Here is a 23367-nt window from a genome sequence, read left to right on the forward strand (position 1 = left end):
GAGTTAATCATTGTTAATTATTGAAAAAAGAAAACTTGAATGATCAAAATAAAATAAATTCACCAGTGAAAGTACAAAATAAAATGTAAGCGTGTGAAAAGTGGCGCGGGGAGTATTTCTTATAATATAATTATAATAGTAATTATATTAAAAACCTTCAAACTCTGACTCCGCTAGGGTTTGCCACTGTGGTGAAAGGCATATTGGAGTGGCAACTAGTGCAACCACCTTACGAATCCCGCTCTGTCTCGTCGGGAAAAATCAGCCTCCGCCTTATAGGCGTCATCAAGGTTCATGGATCTCATCAGCTAACGATAACCTACCCATTTCACATCCCGAGGATTAATTTGAGCTGCTAACTATTTTTTTTTTAAATGCGAGTGCAGATAAAAATCATCCCAACTTCAATCTCTTTTACAGAAAAAACGACATAAAGTCTTAAACCAACCCTCCCTGGCTGGTATCTCCTTCTCTCCCTGCTCGTTTCTTTTTCTTTCTTTTTTTGCTTTGATGATGGAGTTTGATTCTCATTAGAGTAAAGCAAGTGGTGAAAAAAAGGGGGTGGGGGGTCGCTGTTTCTAGGTTTTGTTTATGCCTAAACCTTTAGTTAGATTTTTAGACTGTCCAAACCTGAATTAAATCAAGCAACTGAACTTTTGATTATTTACTTTGTCTTTGGTAGAGGTTTTAAGGTTGCCAGATAAGTAAACAGGCATTGTTTGAGGTTTTTGTTATGTGAAAGATCAAGAAACGGAACTAACCAGAAGCTTTGCTTCATCTGGTGGAGAGCTTTGTTTCATCGATAACTCTGAAGTCATTTCCTGAAGGCCCACATCTTCAGTTTCGTTTGACTACAGAGAGGCAATATGGAAGTACATTTGGAAAATTCATGGTAATGAACATCTTATCTGCCTTTATGTATGTTCTTTTGATTTCGTTGTGTTTTGTTTAGGAGAAGATCTAGGACAAGTTTTTTCTTAGTGTTTTTTTTTTCAATTGAATTTTAGTAGCAATCTAGGAAAATAGAAATAAGAAAAAATTCAGGGATTCTCTTTGCTACGTATACTTGTTACTTGTACAAAACATGTTCACTTACAGGTTCTTAGCTAATTGTAGTTTTTACATGCCATTTAAAGGAGTGGTCTTGATTCGACAATTTTTGAGAAAGTATCAAGTCTAGCAAGTTTACAATATGTCCTTAAGTAGCCATGGGCTTGCAAATGTTTACCTTTGATTTTTTTTTTCCGCATAAAACTTGTTGCTTGCATATGTAGTGTGGAAGGTGATAGCAACGCATTGATCATGCCTGCAAAGAAAAGTAATAAAAGGAAAGGCATGAATCAGGTATGCAGCGCAGGTGAAATAGCTCTTTTGTTCTGCTATGCCCTTTCTTTTAAGAGGTTGAAGGCCTGAAATTTTTGTTGCACAGGCGCAAGAAGTGGCCAAGAAAAATAAAAACCCACAGTTAAGTAAATCTCAGAAAAGAAAATTGAAGAAGCTGGAGGTGTGTGCTTGCATTTAGCTTCTAGTGTACTCCAGTTCATTCTTGTGTTTTATGTGGGAGTTGATTTGCCTATTTTTTTTTGCAGGAGGAGAATGAGAGAACACTGCTGTTATCAAAAAGCATAGAAACCCTGGAGTATGTTACCACTTTTACCTTTGGGATGATTGATTTCTATTTTCTGTTGCCTCTCCAGAAAGCATTAACAATGTTTGCAAACTACTCAATTATCCAACTTTCAGGAAATATAAGATCCCGGAGGATGCGTTTTCTCTCCTGCAATCATCAAGAAATATAAGTCGGGTTTGTATCTTAGGATCTACTTAACTTTCTACATAAATACAAAAGCCTGCTGGATGTTAGTTTGCCCATTGGCTTACCTTCATGTAGGTTGAAACTGTTAAAGAAAAACGTAGGATGGCAGTACAATTTTCCAAGGCTGGTTTAAGTCCCCAGGGTGACCAGCCTTTCAAGAGGAATCATGAAACTGCTTCTTTTGAGATTGAAGCTGGGTTGGATGAGATCCAATCAAAGAAGGATATGAATGAGAAAGGCCATTTACAACCAATGGTAATAGGAAGAGAAGTTCAAAACCATGCATCTTTTTCACTGGTGTATCACGATCCAGTTAGCGGTAATGAGCTTGGCTTAAATGGCAGATCTGTTTCTGCCTTCTCAGCTGAAGAAGTGCCCAATGAGGATAATTGTACACCTACACTGGAAGTTCCTAAAAAATCTTCACAGGCTTCAAGTGATCATGATGCTAGAAAAACTTCCAGTTTAATGGTATGTTACCGGCTCAGATTACAAGTCATGATACATAATCTACTTTTGCGCTATATATGTTATATACTGTTTATAAGTCAGATTATATGAGACTAGAATTCTGTTTGGATGTTTATTCTTACTTTTTGACAAGGCTGCCAAAAGAAGTTGAATTGACCAACTGCTGACTTACAACTTGCAATTTATGCATCATGTATTGTACATGGTTAGCATGGAAGATTGAAGAGGCAATTGATGTAACTTAGTATATTATTAACTATTTTTGACTCAATACCATATCTTGTATTATATGTGAGTGAGAATGGTGAAATTACATGTGCATGTCAGTATATTGTGGTAACTGCACTATTGTTGACTAACTGGAGAGTGGGGCATTTGCATGGAGCAGGGTAAATTAAATGAGAGCTCAACTGTAGATTTAGGAAAGGCTAGCAATTTCCCAGATTTTCCATTGCCAAGACCTCCTACTACCCCAACAGTGGTGCATGTATCAAGGCCAGATGAGGTGGAGAAGAAACGGAAGGATCTTCCAATTATTATGATGGAACAGGAGATAATGGAAGCTATAAATGAACATTCCACTGTTATTATCTGTGGAGAAACTGGGTGTGGTAAAACCACTCAAGTTCCTCAGGTGGGTTTCTTCTATGCATTAGATTTGTTAGCTACTGCCAACTCAAACAATTCGGCTCAAGAACCATCTAATTTTGGTTCTTCGGTGTAATCTTTCAGTTTCTTTATGAAGCAGGTTATGGTTCAAACCATTCTGTTGTTAGAAATGGTGTTATTGGTGTTACTCAACCACGGCGCATTGCTGTCCTTGCCACTGCTAGACGGGTTGCATTTGAACTTGGTCTTCATCTTGGTAAAGAGGTTGGATTCCAAGTTAGGCATGACAAGAGAATTGGAGACAATTGTTCAATCAAGTTTATGACTGATGGAATATTACTACGAGAAGTTCAGGTTTGGATTCAGCTGATTTTACATGCATCTTATTTGTGGGTGTTTTGAAGAATGGTACATCAATGATTATATGTGAGAAGTTTTAGTATGTGGTTTTTCAACTGTCAGATGATGTTTGCAATTCTTATATTTGATCTTCCTATAGAGTTTTCTCTTTTTTGTTGGTGCTTCTTAGGTGTTTCTTCATGTCAGATTCTTGCTTGGTTGCCTGAATCTACATTTTTGAATTGTGAATTTGAATCTATTGGTACTGACCCAAAAAAGGCAATTAAAAAGAATAAGCCAAAGGCACACTTGTTATTGAACAACCACTAATTTCACTTGTGTCTTCTTTACAGCTGACCCATTCGTCAAACTTTTTAGTGCCGTCTGTAGAATTATATATTCTGAATGTTGTTTGTGGAAATTTAAAATTCCTATTATGTTTTCTTGGAATGTACTACCATTGAGGATCCAAAATTCATTTTTTTTTCATGTGTTATTTTCTGAAACTTGTTCCTCGAAATTTAAAGTCTTATTAGTTGTAACTCCTGCGGGATCCTTTCTGGTATTGTTTGCTATGTCATGTATACGGAGCTAGCTCTGCTGGTCGGACCCATGTAAAAAAGATATTTTGTCTGGAATTAATGGATTGGTATGCTCATGTTAACTCTTATGCTGTTCAATAAAATCTTTTATGGTGCAGACGGATTTGGACCCATGTAAAAAAGATATTGTCTGGAGAAAATGGATTAGTATGCTCATGTTAACTCTTCTTCTGCTGTTTAATAATTTTTTTATATTTTTTTATGTTGCAGACTGATATTTTATTGAAGCGTTACTCTGTGATAATTCTGGATGAGGCTCATGAGAGAAGTGTGAATACAGACATTCTTATTGGAATGCTCTCTCGTGTAATTCAACTCCGCCAGGTAATTTTGATACACTTTCCCACTTTCAGCTGTAAAACATTGTTTATGGATCTTCTTCCTTCTCACCTATCTTTACCATATACAATCTTTTGCATATGGCAGAAGAAATATGAGCAGCAGCAAAAAATGGTGCTTTCTGGTCAAAGTCTAAGTCCTGAAAATATGATATTTCCACTAAAACTTGTTCTAATGAGTGCCACCTTGCGAGTGGAGGACTTCATTTCTGAAAGAAGGTTATTTCATGATCCTCCTCCAGTTATAAACGTTCCTACCAGGCAATTTGAAGTGACAGTGCATTTCTCGAAGAGAACAGAAACTGTGGATTATATTGGCCAGGCCTATAAGAAAGTCATGTCAATCCACAAGAGGCTGCCACAAGGAGGCATACTTGTCTTTGTCACAGGACAGAGAGAAGTAGAGTACTTGTGTCAGAAGTTACGTAAAGCTTCAACAGAGTTGATTGCTAATACTGCTAAAGGGCGTGCAGGGGATGAGGTCCCAGCAATGTCTGAAATGGTTTCCATTGAAGGTGTTGACATGAAGGATATTGATGAGGCATTTGAGATTCAGGGGAATTCGATTGACCAGCAAACTGAGAGGTTTGGCTCTCATGATGAAGGTGTGCCAGATTCTGAGGATGAATCAGATGTCTCTTATGATTCAGGATCTGAGAGCGAAGTAGAAATTGTTGGTGATGAGGTGGATATAGAGGATTCAAAAACATCTGAAAATGATGTTGTGGGTGTTCTACGAGAGAAAAGTAGCCTTGCTGCATTGAAGTGTGCTTTTGAAGCTTTGGCTGGAGAGAATGCATCAGAATGTAAATCAGAGGGAAAACAAGTTCCTTCTATGCCAGAAGAGTACCCAGAACAATACAAAAATAGCATGGAGAAGAAAACAGTAGGAGATAAGGGTCTTTTTACTAGTGCTCTGCGTGTTATGCCTCTTTATGCCATGCTTCCTGCAGTGGCACAGCTCCATGTATTTGATGAGGTCAAGGAAGGGGAGCGGCTTGTTGTTGTTGCCACTAATGTTGCTGAAACTTCTTTAACCATCCCAGGGATAAAATATGTGGTTGATACTGGAAGAGAAAAGGTGAAGAACTACAACTCATCAAATGGCATGGAAGCATATGAAGTACAATGGATAAGTAAGGCTTCAGCTGATCAGCGCAAAGGAAGAGCAGGAAGAACAGGGCCTGGCCACTGTTACCGTCTTTATTCTTCTGCTGTCTATAATAACATACTTCCTGACTTCTCTTGTGCTGAAATATCTAAAGTACCTGTTGATAGCATTGTTCTTGTCCTGAAATCCATGCATATTGACAAGGTGTGTTTTCTTCTATGTTATGGTTCTCCAATTACCTGCAAAATCTTTTCCTTTCTTTTTTCCTGTTTAATGCAACAGACTTTACAATGGCATTTTTGATGCACGAAGGATTTAAACTTAGATAATAGAAGATCATATAGGATTTTTTATATCAATACTATAACCAATTAGCTTTTCATGTTTTATGTTTGTGGTGGAGGTGAGGTTTGTTCTTATCATATGCTGTTTTCCAAGAACCCAAAAATCTAAAGAGGCACATTAAATTATCTGAATGGGGTTGGATATGCCTATATGGAGTAAGTATCTTGTAGTTGACTTGTCCCCGGAATGCATTTGCTGGCTGGCCATCCAGTTGCTAGTTGTTTTGCTGAGTTTGCTTGCATGCTGCCTGCTACATGGTTTTTGAAGTTATAATGTTAGATACCAGTGGTTTAACTGGTCTAGAGGAATTTCTTCTAACCGATTCTTTAACCTAGTCTCTCTGTTTTGTTATGTATTCCAGGTAGAAAAGTTCCCATTTCCAACTCCTCCAGAGGCTGCTGCCTTAGTAGAAGCAGAACGTTGCTTGAAGACCTTGGAAGCTCTTGATAATACAGGAAGACTGACATCCCTAGGGAAGGCCATGGCTTGCTATCCCATGAGTCCTCGTCACTCTCGAATGCTCCTTACAGCTATCCAAATTACGAGGAAAATGAAAGATCTTGATACAGCAAATCTGGTTCTAGGATATGCAGTTGCAACAGCTGCAGCATTGAGCTTTTCCAATGCTTTTCTTAAGCATTTTGAAGGAAGTCATACTGACAGCAATGGCTCAGAACAGGATGGAAGATCTAGTAGCCTAGGAAGCAATAAAATTTTAGACAAGCAAGAAAAAATAAAGATAAAGAAACTCAGAGAAACAACTAAATTATCCCGTGCTCGATTTTCCAATTCTACTAGTGATACATTGACTGTAGCTTATGCCTTGCATTGTTTTGAACTTTCTACAAGCCCGGTGGAATTCTGCCACGAAAATGCCTTGCACCTTAAAACCATGGAAGAAATGTCCAAGCTTAGGAGGCAGCTTCTTCAACTGGTCTTTAATCATCATGTTCACGAGTTAGAGCAGGGTTTCTCTTGGACCCATGGGACCGTGGAGGATGTAGAACAAGCTTGGAGGGTTTTGTCCAGTAAGAGGTCTACTTTATTGAATGTGGAAGATATCTTAGGCCAAGCTATCTGTGCTGGCTGGGTTGATAGGGTTGCAAAACGCATCAGAGGAAATTCAGGCACCTTGGAAGGAGACAGAAAAGCAAGTGCTGTTCGGTATCAAGCCTGCATGGTTAAAGAAACAGTATTCCTTCATCGGCGGTCCTCTCTTTCTAATTCAGCGCCTGAGTTTTTGGTGTACAGTGAATTGCTTCATACAAAGCGGCCTTACATGCATGGGGCCACAAGCATTAAACCAGAATGGCTTGCCAAGTATGGTGTGTCGTTGTGCAGTTTTTCAACTGTAGAAGACCGGAAACCTGAATATGATCCTCAAACTGACCAATTATATCGTTGGGTCATTCCAACCTTCGGGCCACATCTGTGGCGACTTCCAGCACAAAGTATGCCAATTAGCAGTGATGAGGATCGACTCAAGGTATGTGCAAAGTTTCCAGAACTAATCCACTCATTGAAGCAGATAAAGCGGGGAGTCAAGGATCAAAAGTTGAAAGGTTAGATAAAATAGAAAATGTGCCAGTTGCTTTAGCTTTCTCAGAATGTGATTATAATCGCATGAGATTGGTTTTGTTCCTTGTTGATCGTACATGAATGAAGAGAAGATCTAAATTTAAACATTTTTTTAGCAAGGAAAAATGATTTGATGGTCAGGATCTTGAGCGAAATATTGCTGCTCCTGTTATCATTACTTTTTATTCGTAACAATCACACGGCAGAACTGTGAATTGCTAACTGCCGCCATCAGCCAAATTTTGATGCCTGTCTGTCTTTCTAGCAAGTAATGAAAGAATAGTGATTTCTCTAATTGGTTCCATTGTCAGAATCTTTAGCTAGTTAGGCAACGATGGTAGCTGTGGTAACAATGAGGTTACTATACTCTGTTGGATATTTCTTCCCACTGCTCATAACCTGTCTATAATACTCTCTGTAGCACAAATGGATATTGCTGTAAGTAGAGAAATCAGGAAGTTGATACGATGCTTGTATTTATTCGCACGTGGTAGTTGAGGGCAGGGGGCCGCTGCTGCATCTGCCAAATGCAATGTATATGCCTAATCTTTTCTTTATATTGAGGATGGAGATGGACACTCGGTTTATTGAATGTGGTCCCTTTGGATTTTCTCTAATGGGATGTTTTCTAATAGCAAAAAGATGAATTTCCTGTGCACTTTCTGTCTATAGTTACAAACCTTTCTACTACACAGTACCTTGCATTTGTTGGAAAGCAAAGTGGAAGTTTGAAGTCTGAAGAAAGATTCACGAATGTGTTGAAAATTCACGTTTGATTTTCCCTTCTTTACGGCTCTTGGACTGGAGAAGGATTTGTATCCATTATAGGCATTACTGGCACTTGCCCCTTGAAAGCTAACTGCGGACAATGGTACAAGAGGAACATCTTTTTCAAGCAAGTTTAACGGACGTGGCAATGTTAGAGATGAAAAATCAAGAATATATATGAATGTAGGGCCCCATTTTGAAAAGAAAACCTCTCCATCCCTACAAGGGATGTCAGCTGACAGATCTCGACCTAATTCTGTGAATCTACTAAGATGAAGTGGTGGTCGGTATCTTATCACAATTTTGTCGCCCCTTGATAATGACCATATGCTCTGCCCTCCTACTTATGTTGTGTTTGGGAAAAATAAATAAATTATATATATATATATATATGTTTTTTTTTTGGAAGTGTGGTTTTCATTTCTTTTCAAAATATTTTTTTTCAAAAATATATTAAAATAATAATTATTTTTACGATGATGATAAAAGATCTCAACGATGGAGTTTTTTTATATAAATATATTAAGGTAATATGGATTCAACAAATCAATTTTTTTATACGAATTTTTTAAAGATAAGTTTTGTGTAATTTTTTTCTACAAAGATGAGAGAGATTCAATGCATGGTTTCATGTTAATTTGTTTTTTACATGTTTAACCTAAAAACATATATATTAGTAGATGATGGTATATAACGTGGACGATCCAGATTGTGAGATGATAAACGGGTTAGTTGCAAATTTAGCCCTACCTGGACAGCTTCATTAATTGAATCCCCTTCCATCTAATTTGATGTATATTGTTCTTTTATCTCACTTTTGTTTATAAACACAACAAAAATGCTAAAAGTCACCTTCACAAGAGATTAATATATTGTTTTTCATTATTTAATTACAAATATTTTTTTTTATCTTAACTCAGTGGTTAACGGGTGGAAGTAACTTGGATATATATATATATCCAAAAATATATAAAATATGTAAAATAAGGCTTTAATACCATTGATGATTTTAAATCTTCTAAAATATGTTATGATGATCCAAAAATATATAAAAAACCCGTCAGTTTTATTAAATAAAAAACAGTCAAGCCACAGCACCAAAAAGTTCCTTAGACTATCCTCCTATCGTGCGCTGCTTTCAACAAAAGATGATTGATTTTACTGTTTTAATTTAATTCCTTCTCCACACAAAAAGTAAAATAAAAGAAAATTCTAAAACTCACTCCTCCTGAGGTATAATCCTTTATTTTTCCAGCCAGATAAAGCATCACCTTTCTCCACTAAACTTAGCTTTATCTAGATGATGCTAATAAGCTAATAATAAAAGTGTGTTTATGGTTGTTTTTTAAAGTATTTTTTATCTATAAATATATTAAAATAATATTTTTTTTATTTTTTTAAAATTATTTTTAATATCAATACTTTAAAATAATCTAAAAATATTAAAAAAATATTAATTTAAAATAAAAAAATAAAACATTTTTAAAATAAAAAACAATGATATTGTGAGCCGCCAGAATGGACAGCAAAAACATCTTTTACTATATATCTCCACTTGTTAAAATTCCCAACCACCTTGAGCGCGTGGGTGAGTGAGTGCTTTCACTTTCACTTTCCCACTTTCCATACAGAGAACATTCATGGTACCTGATCAAAATATATCTAATCTCCCAGCCTGGAATGACCCGCACCCACACTTGCGAATTGCGATGCGTGCTTTTTTTTTTTTTTTATTATTATTATGTTTGAGAATATAATAATAATTATTTTTTAAAATATTTTTTATTTAAAAATATAATAAAATAATATTTTTATTTTTAAAAAATTATTTTAATATTAACATATCAAAATAATTTAAAAATACAAAAAAAAATTTAATTTAAAATAAAAAATAAAATATTTACAATTTTTTTTTAAAATATTTTAAAATACAAAAATAAATAAACACTTGAAAATACTAAAATAATATCTTAACAACTAGTCCCGGAATCATGTTAGGTCACTCGGTTAAGTTTTGTTTTTATGTTATAAAAAGTATTATTTAAAATTAAGAATTTTTTATTTTTGTTATTTTAAATTAATATTTTTTTAGTATTTTCAAATAATTTTAATATATTAATATTAAAAATAATTTTTTTAAATAAAAAGTTTATTATTTTAAAATATTCAAAATAAAAAAAATAAACATTACCAAAATAGTTTAAACAAAAAACCCACTAAAATACGTTGATTTTTCTTAAAAATCCCTTTTTAAAACAATGTTGTTCTAAACCTCCTCAATTCTTTTTAACTAACACTGATTGATACGTCCATCCGATGACCTCGTTCTAGTTTCGCCCCAGATTGGAGAGATCCATGGGAATGATTCTCACGTGCCACAGTGTCTTTGAGTTGGCGCTTGTTGTCTCCAATCTCCATGACGGTTTTAGGCGGCGGCTGCTGCTCCTTTACCTCCACTTTATTCTCTCTCTGCTCTAGAATTGGAAAAAGCTCCTCCCTTCTTTTCTCTCCATACACCACCACCACCACCACCGCCGCGACTCCTCCTCCTCCTCCTTTCGAAGTCTCATAAAAAAAATGTGAGAGCGATCTTCCACTTCCTCATTATGAAACTAAATGGACGGCTTCGATCAAACCTCTACTGTAACTAACTGCAAGTTCCTGGCCATCCGTTTCTTCTTCCTCACGTCTGGTGAGCATTGGTGATTATTTTCTTTAATATTTTTCTTTTGGATGGTTTAATCTTCTTGCCTTTATGTGTAACTATCTAGCATGCTCATCAATAGTAATTGAAAAAAAACCATGACTAGCTTTGATAATACGCATCTTTTGATTTTATACTCTTTTACTTTCCTTGAACAAGAAAAGAAAAAGAGCCTAGTCGAAGTTCAAAAGGTGTTGGTTACTGCTCTGCTCATTTGCAGTTTAAAGATGGGGTTTTACTTGTTTTTTCATGCCGACAACTGGGATTTGAATTCACTGCAGGACAGGTGAAGGCTCTTAAGGAAGAAATGGCCTCCAATCTGTCCAAATCACCAAATTAATGCATTGCATCCTATATGCAATTAGTGCTGCTACTAAACACTGTTTTGTTGATTGATGAAACGGACTGCAAAGAATTTATGGGATGAAATCTGGGGGGCCACAACAGTTAAGTTTGACCTTAATGTAATTGGATTGGAGATTTTCTATTAGTTACAAAAAGAAAGATCCAAATTTATTTTATCTGAGAAGATGTGTCACCGTCTTGATGTAACTTGATTAGTATTTTCTTGCCCATACATATTTTGTAATGATTTAAGTGGCTTGGTTCGTGCTAATTTTGGCAACATCATTTTCGGAGTAAAGAAGATGGGCACATTTTGCTGTGTTAAATAGTCTATACTAGGAGATGGTGTTATTATCGTGATGTTTTCTGTGTCTCTTTATTTTTTAGATTTACCTCGGTATTGATCGGAAGGATGGAGTCCTGTGACTGTATCGATATGCAATGGCCACATGAAGAACTTCTTGTTAGATATCAGTACATATCGGATGTTTTAATTGCCTTCGCATACTTCTCCATTCCCATCGAGCTAATATACTTTGTACAAAAATCAGCATTCTTTCCGTACAGATGGGTGCTTATGCAGTTTGGTGCCTTCATTGTTCTTTGTGGAGCGACCCACTTTATAAATCTGTGGACGTTCTCGATGCATTCAAAAGCTGTTGCTGTGGTGATGACTGTTGCAAAAGTTGCTTGTGCTATTGTATCATGTGCAACTGCTTTGATGCTTGTCCACATTATTCCTGATCTACTGAGTGTTAAAACCAGGGAATTATTTCTCAAGAACAAGGCTGAAGAACTTGATAGGGAGATGGGCCTTATTCTCACACAGGAAGAAACTGGAAGGCATGTTAGAATGCTGACTCATGAAATTAGAAGCACACTTGACCGACATACTATATTGAAAACCACTCTTGTTGAGCTGGGTAGGACCTTAGGCCTCGAGGAATGTGCGTTGTGGATGCCTTCAAGAACTGGTTTGAATCTGCAACTTTCTCACACCCTGAACTACCAAATACAAGTGGGATCTTCTGTACCTATAAACCTTCCTATAGTCAACGAAGTCTTCAGCAGTGCTCATGCAGTGCGTATACCATATAACTGCCCACTGGCTAGGATCAGGCCCCTTTTTGGTAGGTACCTGCCACCCGAGGTTGTTGCTGTTCGTGTACCTCTTCTACATCTGTCAAATTTCCAAATTAATGATTGGCCTGAACTCTCTGCAAAAAGCTATGCTGTCATGGTTTTGATTCTACCAACAGAAAGTGCTAGAAAGTGGCGAGACCATGAATTGGAACTTGTTGAAGTTGTTGCAGACCAGGTATTTTATGATTTAATTGCTCTCTTCCTGCTTCTGTGTCATAGAAATGTTGGAATGTTCTTATTTAGTTGTTCCAATACTCATGCTGTATTTATTTTTTAGTTTTTCTATTTCATGCATCTTGTTTGCATATAAGCTTATGAAAATGATGAAATAGCATGACCAGTGAAAAAGCTAGCATATAAAAATTCACATGCAGGCTTATCTATTATACACAAGGGATTGAAAATTTGCGTAGGCATGGGGTGTCTCATTGCTCAGTTCAATGTTTTGGTTTTGGCATTTTACCTTGGAATGTGTAGTTCAGTCATGCTTCTTTGGTGTATATGTCCAATTAATAAGCTGCCTTTCATTACTGCATATATATATATATATATATATATATATATATATATATATATGAATGATTGGATTTTATAGATAAAAATACTGCACATATTCATTCATAAATGCATTATATGCTGCAATAAAAAAACTAAAAAACCAATTGTTGGCACTTCAGATTCTCTCATCTGCGCCTGCTACCCATCTGCTGTAATATGCTGTTATGTTGACCAGTGTTGTCAAGAGGCGCTTGCCTAGGCGCTCCAGGCAAGGTGAGGCCCCAGCACCTTTATTAGCCTCAGGTGTTGGATTTCAATGAGGCGCTGCCTAGGTGAGCGCCTTGTGAGTGGGTGCAAGGCGCTAAGGCTAGCGCCTGCTTGAAGTTCTTCCTTTTCTGTTGGATTTTTCTTTTAATTTACCACAAGAAACAACTTAGGGGTATTTTTGTAAAAAACAAAGATTAGGGTAAAAAAATTAAAAAAATCATCAAAGAGGGAGACAAACAGACAATGAAGGACACTTGGAAGAGAAACGCCAACCAACCTTTCTTTTTTCAACAGTGGGAGTCAAAGAACAACACATCTTTATAGTTAATACTTTAATTTTTTCTAAACAAGTGCAATATAGTTTGAGAGATGAGGATTTCGATTATATTCATTAAATGGAGGATATGGAGGATTCAAGTGAAGGAGAGGAAAGCATAGATGGAGATGTTTTTGAAGATTAATGAATAACTATGATGATACTTAATTTTTCTTTTTAATCTACTTGGCTACTTATTACTTTAAATTATCTTATTTTGTTTTAAGGGTGAAAAATATAACTTTATATGACCATGTTATGGTATTTAATATTTTCCTTTGATTTTCTAATGATCTAATCTTAATTGGGAAGATGTATATTTTAGATTTATATAATATAATATAATATAATATATATTTTTTAATTTATAACATATCGCCCTGGTTCATTCGGGCGAGCGGCTAGTGCCTCGGGCATTTTACAGGCTTGGCGCCTTTTAGTGCCTTTTGCCTTTGACAACACTGATGTTGACCACTATCAGAATGATGATCAACATCACAATTGTCTGTTTTGGTGGTCATGTTTCATATTAGGCATTGCCTCATTATACCTTTACATATGGTTCCTTGCATCAGATGTTCATAAGCAATACAATTTATGTGCCATAGTTTGAAACTTAAACTACTACTCCAAGCATGTTGTTCAGTGTTGAAATCCCTTTTGACATTCATCAGGTAGCAGTTGCTCTTTCGCATGCTGCTATTCTTGAAGAGTCTATGCGGGCACGTGATCAGCTCATGGAGCAGAATGTTGCTTTAAAATCAGCTCGTCGAGAAGCAGAAATGGCAATACATGCTCGGAATGATTTCCTTGCTGTCATGAACCATGAGATGAGGACACCAATGCATGCAATTATTGCATTGTCTTCACTTCTTTTAGAGACTGGACTAACTACTGAGCAAAGAGCAATGATTGAGACAGTATTGAAGAGTAGTAACCTCTTGGCAGTACTTACTAATGATGTGCTAGATCTTTCAAGACTTGAAGATGGAAGCTTAGACTTAGACCTTAAGACATTTAATCTTCATGAGCTTTTCAGAGAGGTGACTACCCCTAATTTTCTACTTTCATCATGCACTAATGGAATTCAATACAAGTTGGCACTGTGGCACTTCCATAGAGGCATTGTGGTAACACTAATGGTTTTTTTTTTCCTTCTGTAAACGCAGGTTGTTGGTTTGATAAAGCCCATTGCATCTGTTAAAAAGTTATCTATGACTTTAATTATGGCCCCAGATTTGCCTGCATGTGCAGTTGGTGATGAGAAACGGCTGACACAAACTATTCTGAATGTTGTGGGCAATGCTGTCAAGTTCACAAAGGAGGGTTATGTGTCTATTGTTGTTTCTGTTGCAAAACCAGATTCTTTGAGAGACTGGCAGCCTCCTGAATTCTACCCGATGACGAGTGATGGCCACTTCTATCTACGCGTGCAGGTTGTTGACTAGTACATTTAGGTTTTGCTCAGATAATTATAGAACAGTGTTCATTGGTGTTAATAATAGATAGCTAACCTTTTTAAGGTTAAAGGCATCTCTTGGTATCTAATAGACATGCAGTTTTGGCAGTTCAGGACAACCTTTTGGATTCTAGTATTTCAGATTGCTATGCTGTCTAACATGATTAGCTTGTATAAAATCTCACGGCCATCATCCATTCCTAAGTTGGATACTAACCAATGCAGCATTTTGTGCTTGCATCATCCTTGTAGGTTGTTTGGAATATGATCTGCTTTGTTGTTAACCTTATCATGTTGGTTGTGACAGGTTAAGGATTCTGGATGCGGTGTTCTCCCACAAGATGTCCCACACCTTTTTACTAAATTTGCTCAGCCACAAAGTGGATCTAGTCGAAGTAATGGTGGTGCAGGACTTGGGCTTGCCATCTGCAAACGGTAGAGCTAAAAACTTTCCATTACATTGCATTGCAAAGTTTGTAGAAGTTGTGAGATCATTCCTTTCGAGCACTGTCCCATCATCCATCAAATTAAGGGCAAAAATAGTTACTGTTAGATCTAACGTGGAAGCTACCATATAAATCTCTCCTTTCTTATTTGTTTTCTTGTTCTATAGTTTTTTTACTTGTTCTCCTTGTCTTAAATTATGGGAATCAGATTTGTAACTCTCATGAAGGGCCATATATGGATAGAAAGTGAAGGCCTTGACAAAGGTACAGTGACTACTTTCATTGTCAAACTTGGACTCTGCAACAATCCAGATGATCCATCTGTACACCAAGCTGCATCAAGAGGGCGAGCAAATCATGGAAGTGGAGATCTCATTGGACACAAGCCTCTGTTCAGAGATGTTGATTGGGTTGCTTCTTCCAATCCACGTTATCAAAGAAGTCTGTAGATACCTATAGAAGCGGATAGGTATTAAGAAACAAAGCTGATTGGCAAATGTGAATGTTCTTTGTGATATGGTTTGGGGGCTAATGGCAAATGAAGGTATTGATGAATAACTTGGGAGGCCTGAATGTGATATATCAGGCTAATATGCAACCAACGAAAAGGGCGCTGGTTATATATTAATACATCCTACAAATCACTCCATAGTTAGTTGTATTTGGCTGTGATTTATGACAATAAAAAAGTTTTTGATATCACATGTCATTGATTCATGGTTTATGCAGTAGTTTGCTGGAGGAAATGACCCGCCCGCCCATGTGCTGGCATTGCATTTTCTCGTAGATTTTGTAGATTTGTTCTGTGTTATGTTATTCTGCTTCTCGATTCTCCGTGGGATTTCGATTGTTGGTCCTCGAAGGATGGCATTCATGAAAAATAGTGAAAAAGGTGGCTCTGTGGTGGATAGCATTTGTGAAGGAGAAAGTCTACCATGCCACTCGGAGTTACAAGGATAGGAGTTCAGTTTGGCCTGCTCATTTCGTCGGATGGAGGACACCCAGAGTCACTTCTCCTTTACTGGTGATGTGGCCTCGGACAAATTGAGCTGATGATACATTAGCTGGGCAGATGAGCTTTAATCTGCTCGTCACTGGTTAGCACAACTTTTTGTTGGTAGAATATACCCTTAGATATGTAATAAATTAAAATCATATGAAAAAGACCCCCGAAAAAAGAAATGTTATACTTTATCCCTTCAAGAAAACCAGAGTCTGGATTCATCTCTGCCTCCCTTTTTTCCCTTGTCATCAAAGATTCTGCTCCATATTCTATTTATTCAATCATACAGGAACAAATGTCTCTCATAACTTAAAATATGCAGAGATGAGGCTTAATCTTTATTGATACAAAATAGTCTAATAATATCTTTTACTGCAAAAAAAATAAAATAAAATTCAACAATGATGAGATAGAGTGCCATTCTTTAACATATGTAAAAGGGTCATATTGGTAAATCTCAGTTATAATCAAGGGCTTTGGGAAAACTACTGTGGGTAATGGTGCCTTGCAATTCCTTCCTTTTGTGTTTTTTTTTTTATCTTTCATCAATTTTTTTCTTCAATCACTAATTTTATTTTGACATTAAATCTAATTTTTTTTTATTAACGTGGGTGTTCGGGTTAGTTTGCACGCACCTCGACTAATCTCACGGGTCCTGAAGTTAACGACCATGTAGGCCTTCAGTGGCCATCATATTAGCAATCACAGGGCTCGAATTTGAGACCACACGGGGAGCAAAACATTAAATTATGCATCTCAAAATCATATTGCATATCTTTTTACTAAAGATGCATGTCCCATTACAACCAGAAACAAAACCTGTGTTTGAGAACTAGCAAATAGTACTCCTATTGAATCTAAATATTCTTTTTTGAGAAACCTAAAAATTTCTCATAAAGACCAAACAATAGAAACTGCTCCTTACAAACCCCTAAATGAAGATGTTACCACCAATACCAAACACATTATACAAAAAAATAACTATACCAACACAAACCTCAACACGATAGAAAAACAACTGACCATAATGGAAAAACATATCCAAAAGACTTATTTTCTCCTGTTGAAACTAAAAAACCTGTTGAAAAAAACTCAGTTTTCAAATCATACCAAGTCACTAAAGCCAGCCAAACTCAAACTCAAAATAAAAAAATATTTTCTTAAAGCTATCAATGACCATCTCAACCACTTTGAAGCTTCCTCTTTCACCTTAATTGCTCATGATACACCCAAAATCAGTAACCACCCTTAAACCTCTACAAGCCATGAAACACCATACAACATGACAAAAACCAAACTTCTGTTGAAGAAGAAGCCTTTCAGGAAGAAATTCTTGAAATATACAAACTTTATAAGAGGAACCCTACACTCATAACAACTCTTCCTGCATCAGACATAAGAATCCAAAATGAGCCAGACATTACTAACCAATATAAGTTCAATGTCTCTTCCCTCTATGAATGAAACATTGATGGTATGCCAAAATACAACATCCTTAATACCTCACAACAAATGATCATGGTTGCCAATGCTTACAAAATCTAGACTAAAACCTCAAACAAAGCTATAGATGAACTTTTAATTGTAGGATTTTCTTGTCAATTAAAAAGTTGGTGGGATTATCATCTCACTGATACCCAATATCTTGAGATTCTACAATCCATTTAAACATATAAAGACCAAACATCAATCCTTGATCAATCTAGTAACACTATCTAAGATACAGTATCAACCCTGATACTAACTATTTCTCTACATTTCATAAGAGATCTATCCCATCTAAAGGATAAAAATGTTGAAGTTCTTTCAAATAATAGGTGTAAAAAACTTAGTGACTTTTAATGGTACAAAAACACTTTTCTTACTCATATAATGCCCTGAAAAGAATTCATGGAAAGAAAAACTTCTTGCTGGATTACCTACCCATCTAGGAAAGAGAGTTAGAAACAAAATCAAAGATACTTTTGACAACAAAACTATTCTCTATGACCAACTGATATATAATGAACTTATTAGCTTCACCTAAAAGGAGGTCTTAAAATCTTAAACTCTAAAAACAATTTAAGTTGGAAATGAAACGAATCAGACATGACTTAGGAAATTTTTGTCAACCGTTTGACTTATCCATTAAAAAGCCAATTTGTAGTGGTACCTGTTCCAAGCCTCAATTAAAACCTCATAAACCACTTCACAAATGATATGCCCATGAATATAGAAAACATTCTTATACCAAATATGAACTCTATTACAAAATCCCTCATAAAAAATCAACAAAAAATTCTTAATTCAAACCCATATTTGACCTCAAAACCATATGTTACAAATGTGGCAACAAAGGTCAAACTTCTAGATTTTATTGTGTAAATACCAAACGCCATTAACTTCAATTAGAAGAAGATGTTATTCATATACACACACACACACACACACACACACACACACACACACACTATAAAAGTAGTTTAATTTTTATTTATTTAAAATGAACACAACCTTGGGCGACTTATGTCCACCCAAAACCTTATCATAATTACTCATAATATTTTCAATTTCAAATAACACAAATACATCTTTTGTTACATTGTCATATTATGAAAAATAATCTTAACAGAGTAAAACATCAAAATAAAGAATAATATTATTGAGAATGATAGTTCATAATAAAAGCAGTAATATTAAACCATAATAATTCTATGATATGTTGTGCACAATCCTTCAAGATTATCAAATAACATAAACATGAAAATCCTACAGCTAGGTGAAAATATTAGGAAATGCTATAGCTAAACATCATGTCAAGTTATTTAGTTTCATGATAAACTTGTCAAAAATTAAAACATACTAAACGATAAGAATAGTAGTTTATATTTCATAACACAATATTAAACATTCAATATTCAACAATGGCATTTTTTTACATATACACATGCTACTTATAAAACCTTTAACTTCTCAACGTAGTTTTACCCTTATTTACTATACACATATCTCTACCAATCATCGGTAGTAACTTCGTAACCTAACATGTTAATTCTAATTTTTAACTTATAAGTTTTTCACATAACTCCAGGATTCTATATAAAACATGTAGTCCCCAATCTTTTTACCAATCCCTTACATAAGGCATAAGCCTATAATGGTGTTTTTACACTAACACCAATGACTAGCCTCGAACATAAATGTCTCCACTCTGTGATCCTTTTTAACCATCCTTTAGAGGTCCGATAACATACTTAACAAGTATTCCTTGACCACCGACATCTATGCCCAAGATGTATACCCATCATCTTCTTGGTCTCTGCTCATGCAACTGACTATTATTAAACACTACCCCCACACATGTGGTCGATATCTTAACTTAATGATTGAGTCCCTATTCTTTATCGCTGACCTGTAGTGTCCATTCAAAGCCCCACACATGTGGTTGGCTCCCATGTTCAGATACATATTTATCATGTCCTTCAAATACCATAAATTTAGCCCCACTTATGTGACAATCTCCCATGCTCAAATATAACTTTAACACGTCCTTCAAGGACTAATAAAACTATTCCCACTTATATGGCAGGCTTCCAAGATCACAATTCATTCATAACCATTTCCAACACAAGTTCACCAACTAAGTTCCCCATTGAAAGGTTGGTTTTTCACACAACAAGACAATCACATGATAATTTTTTATAATTCATCATTCCAAGCCCCACTCATATGGCCAACTTCCATACACATATACAATTTTAAAGTATACACCTTAGTAAGACTTCACTAGTCTTTTAACAATCATTTACTTTACATAAACATCTCTTATCGGAGTACAACTTAACGATTAAAAATCGAGTTAAAGGTTAAAAATTTAAAAAGTTGAGGTGACGGGCACCTACCTGTTCCTTTCATTGATCTTGTCTCGCTTGCCTAGGGTTCCACAGCCGATACCTCTCATGCATCACAACAAGCCTTACATCACTATCACTCCTTAACAATATTAATAATGAGCTTCTCAATATTCTTTTAAAAATTTAGGTATATGTTACTCATGAATACATATACATTTACATCATCTTATATAGTTTTCCAACTCTTAACATTCCATATAAGAAATGCTATCATTCAAGCTAATTTCATGCATACACATATATTATATTTTCTTTTCCATTTAATAAATCTTAGGAGGCGTGCCTTTACATTATACAAACATATTAATCTAAAAAGGTGTTATTTTCCTTATAATAATTAGTTTGATATTGACTTGACATAAATCAATTAGAAAACATTCTTCTTCTATTCCTATTTTTCTCTACAAACTCCCTATTTATGTTTATCTGAAACAATACAGAAATTCTTAAGAAACTTATAAAAGTTATCGTCTACAAGTTTCAAGGCTTTGTTGTATCTTGAAGATATATTGCTTTAACCTGCAACAAATATAGTGGGGGTAATTAATACCTTAAAAATAATGATCTTCATATCTCAAAGTATGTTTGCTATACCCACTAACTTAACAAATTTAAGGTATTGATATGCAATAGACTCTAAGACTATGGTGAATCAAGAGTTTGTGAAGCTGAATCATTTTGATGAAAAACATTTTGTTTGTTGGAAAAACAAGATGATATTCCTGTTGATTACTTTAAAGATCTCCTACATCATTGATCTGGATCTGCTTAAAATTCTTGCATCTAGAAGTCATTATAATACAAATACAACAAAGAAAAACAAGATGTGGTCAAATTTCTTATCATGAAATATTTTGAATTCTCAATGATTGATAATGTTTCTGTTATTGATCAAGTCCATGAGTTATAAGTTTTGATTTCTAAACTTAAAGGCTTGAAAGTGAAAGTTCCTGAAGCATTAAAAGTAGGAGGAATAATTGCAAAACTTCCTCCTAGTTGGAATGATTACAAGAAGAAGTTACTGCATACCACAAAAGAATTTTCTCTTAAACATATTAAAAAACACTCACGGATTGAAGAAGAAACCATAATTCATATAAAGAGATTCACCATTGAATTGTAACAAAAGTTAATTATATTTAAGGAAATCAAATGTTTAAAATATGAATGGTGGAAAAAAAAGAAAATTTTATGAGGCAACAAAGAACTTTAAAAATCCAGGCAACCCAAGCAATTCAAATAAAGCAAAGACCTATTACAATTGTGGCAATAAAGGCCACAACAAAGGTGAGTTCAAGTTTTGAAAGAAACAAAAGCAAGAAGATTCTAGTAATATCCAAAATTCCAATAATGCAAGTATTATTGAACATGAAACTAGGTTGCAATGGTTTCAAAGCTAAATATTGGAATGATTACTGAACTTTATATGGTTGCACGTACAATGTCTAATGACTGATGGTATGATTCTGGTTCAATCATCCATATATACAACAATAAAAATCATTTCAAAGATTATGAAGTTGCAAAAGATGGACAATAAGTTATAATGGGAAATTATAATTCTACAAAGGTGATGAGAAAAGGAGGTGTTGAACTAAATTCCACTTCTAGAAAGAAATTGTTATTGTTTAATGTCTTACATGTACCATATACAAGGAAAAAAATCTTGTATATGTAAATTTGCTTTGTAAGAAGGGTTTTAAGGCTGTTTTAGAGTCAAATAAGATTATTTTGTTAAAAAATGGACTATTTATTGGTAAAGGCTACTCATGTGATAAAATGTTCAAACTCAGTATTAATAATAAAGTTAATGTTTCTGTTTATATGACCAAGTTATCTTTATCTTTATGGCATGATTGTTTGACATAAGTTAGATTTAGATAATGAAAATATATGACTAAGCATAATTTAATTACTTTAAAATTGAAGATAAAAGAACATGTGAAATCTGCATTCAAACAAAAATGACTAGAAAGGCTTTTCTTAAAGTTGAATGAAATACAAATTTATTAGAACTTGTGTATTCTAATATATGTGAATTAATGCTATCTTAACTAGAGGAGAAAATATGTATTTTAATTGATGATTATTCAAAGTATACTTATGTTTATTTAATGAAATATAAAGATCAAGCTTTTCAAATGAAAACAAAAAGGGGAAGAAAATTAAAATTCTAAGAAGTGATAGAGGTGGTGAGTGCTTTTCCATAGGATTTTCTTCATTTTATATAGAAAAAGGAATCATACATCAAACTAGTGCTACATACATGCCTTAACAAAATGGTTTGGTAAAAAAAAAAAAAGAATAGAACACTTGTTGATATGCTTAACTCTATGTTAGTGAATGCCAAGTTACCTACTAGTTTGGGGGAGGGGGGGAGCTTTACTCGCTACTCGTCATATACATAATAAAATTCCTTCTGAAAAATTTAAAGTTTCTCCATACAAATTATGAAAGAAAACAAAACCAAACTTAAATTGTCTTAGAGTATGGGGTTGTCTTGCATTTTATAAAGTCCCGAATCCAAAAGGATAAAATTAAGACCTAGAGCTTTAAAGGGTAATTTTGTTGGCTATGCTGAAAATTCAAAGGCATATAGAATATTGGATTTGAGTTCTAATGTAATTATGGAATCTAGAGATATAGAGTTTATTGAAAATAAATTTCAAAATGATTCCAATTCAATTAGTAAACGAATCAATAATTTTAAAATTGAAATATAGTCAACAAATAATGTGGATTTTGATTTAAGTTCTAGAAATAAAAGAATTCAAGTGGCCTATTAAAATTAGGAGAAGCCAGCGTGCTAAAAAAAAAGACTTTACATTCGGATTATATATCTTCACAATCTATTGTTTTCCTAGTTGAAAGCAATAAGACTGATGTGCTTAATAAGATACCAATCTTATTAATAGTAGAAGATGATCTTAAAACATACAAAGAGGCAATGATATCATAAGATGTTGCTTTTTAGAAATAGACAATTAATGAGGAGATGGATTTATTATCATATAACAATACTTGAACTATTATTGATTTGCCTTTAGGCTCCAATGCAATTGGATGTAAATGGATTTTCAAAAGAAAATATAATAGTGATGGATGAATTTAAATTTTTAGAGAAAAGTTAGTAGCTAAGGGCTTTAAACAAAAAGGAAGGAATAAACTATTTTGATACATATGCTCTAGTGGCTTGTATAACATCTATAAAAGCACTTTTGACTTTATTATCAATCTATAATTTGTATGTACATCAAATGGATGTTAAGACAACTTTTTTTAATAATGAATTGGATGAGAAGGTGTATATGGAACA

General features: G+C 34.7%; 2 protein-coding genes across 4 annotated transcripts; both read left to right on the top strand.

Annotated features, from left to right (window-relative positions):
- Positions 1-100: 100 nt before the first annotated feature.
- Positions 101-7504, top strand: LOC7487803 (ATP-dependent RNA helicase DEAH13). The gene is made up of 13 exons (XM_024594849.2): positions 101-290; positions 387-460; positions 683-892; positions 1275-1344; positions 1430-1504; positions 1590-1639; positions 1744-1804; positions 1892-2287; positions 2676-2921; positions 3020-3250; positions 4048-4161; positions 4264-5490; positions 5993-7504. The coding sequence occupies exons 3-13, from the start codon at positions 867-869 to the stop codon at positions 7196-7198; spliced, it is 3702 nt and encodes a 1233-aa protein (XP_024450617.2). The 5' UTR covers positions 101-290; positions 387-460; positions 683-866; the 3' UTR covers positions 7199-7504.
- Positions 7505-10251: 2747 nt separating this feature from the next.
- On the top strand, positions 10252-15857 carry LOC7478853 (ethylene response sensor 1). Of its 3 annotated transcripts, none has more exons than XM_024594851.2 (6): positions 10252-10679; positions 11414-12344; positions 13925-14293; positions 14420-14686; positions 15017-15144; positions 15364-15857. In XM_024594851.2, exons 2-6 carry the CDS (start codon positions 11439-11441, stop codon positions 15602-15604), a joined length of 1911 nt encoding a protein of 636 aa, XP_024450619.1. In that variant the 5' UTR covers positions 10252-10679; positions 11414-11438; the 3' UTR covers positions 15605-15857. The 3 variants fall into 3 exon arrangements, with proteins under 3 accessions (XP_024450619.1, XP_052306646.1, XP_002302732.1); XM_052450686.1 differs by having other exon boundaries at positions 10252-10669; positions 10963-12344; XM_002302696.4 differs by having other exon boundaries at positions 10252-10669.
- Positions 15858-23367: the final 7510 nt, after the last annotated feature.

The sequence above is a fragment of the Populus trichocarpa genome, chromosome 2 (genome assembly GCF_000002775.5).
Source record: "Populus trichocarpa isolate Nisqually-1 chromosome 2, P.trichocarpa_v4.1, whole genome shotgun sequence".
NCBI lineage: Eukaryota > Viridiplantae > Streptophyta > Magnoliopsida > Malpighiales > Salicaceae > Populus > Populus trichocarpa.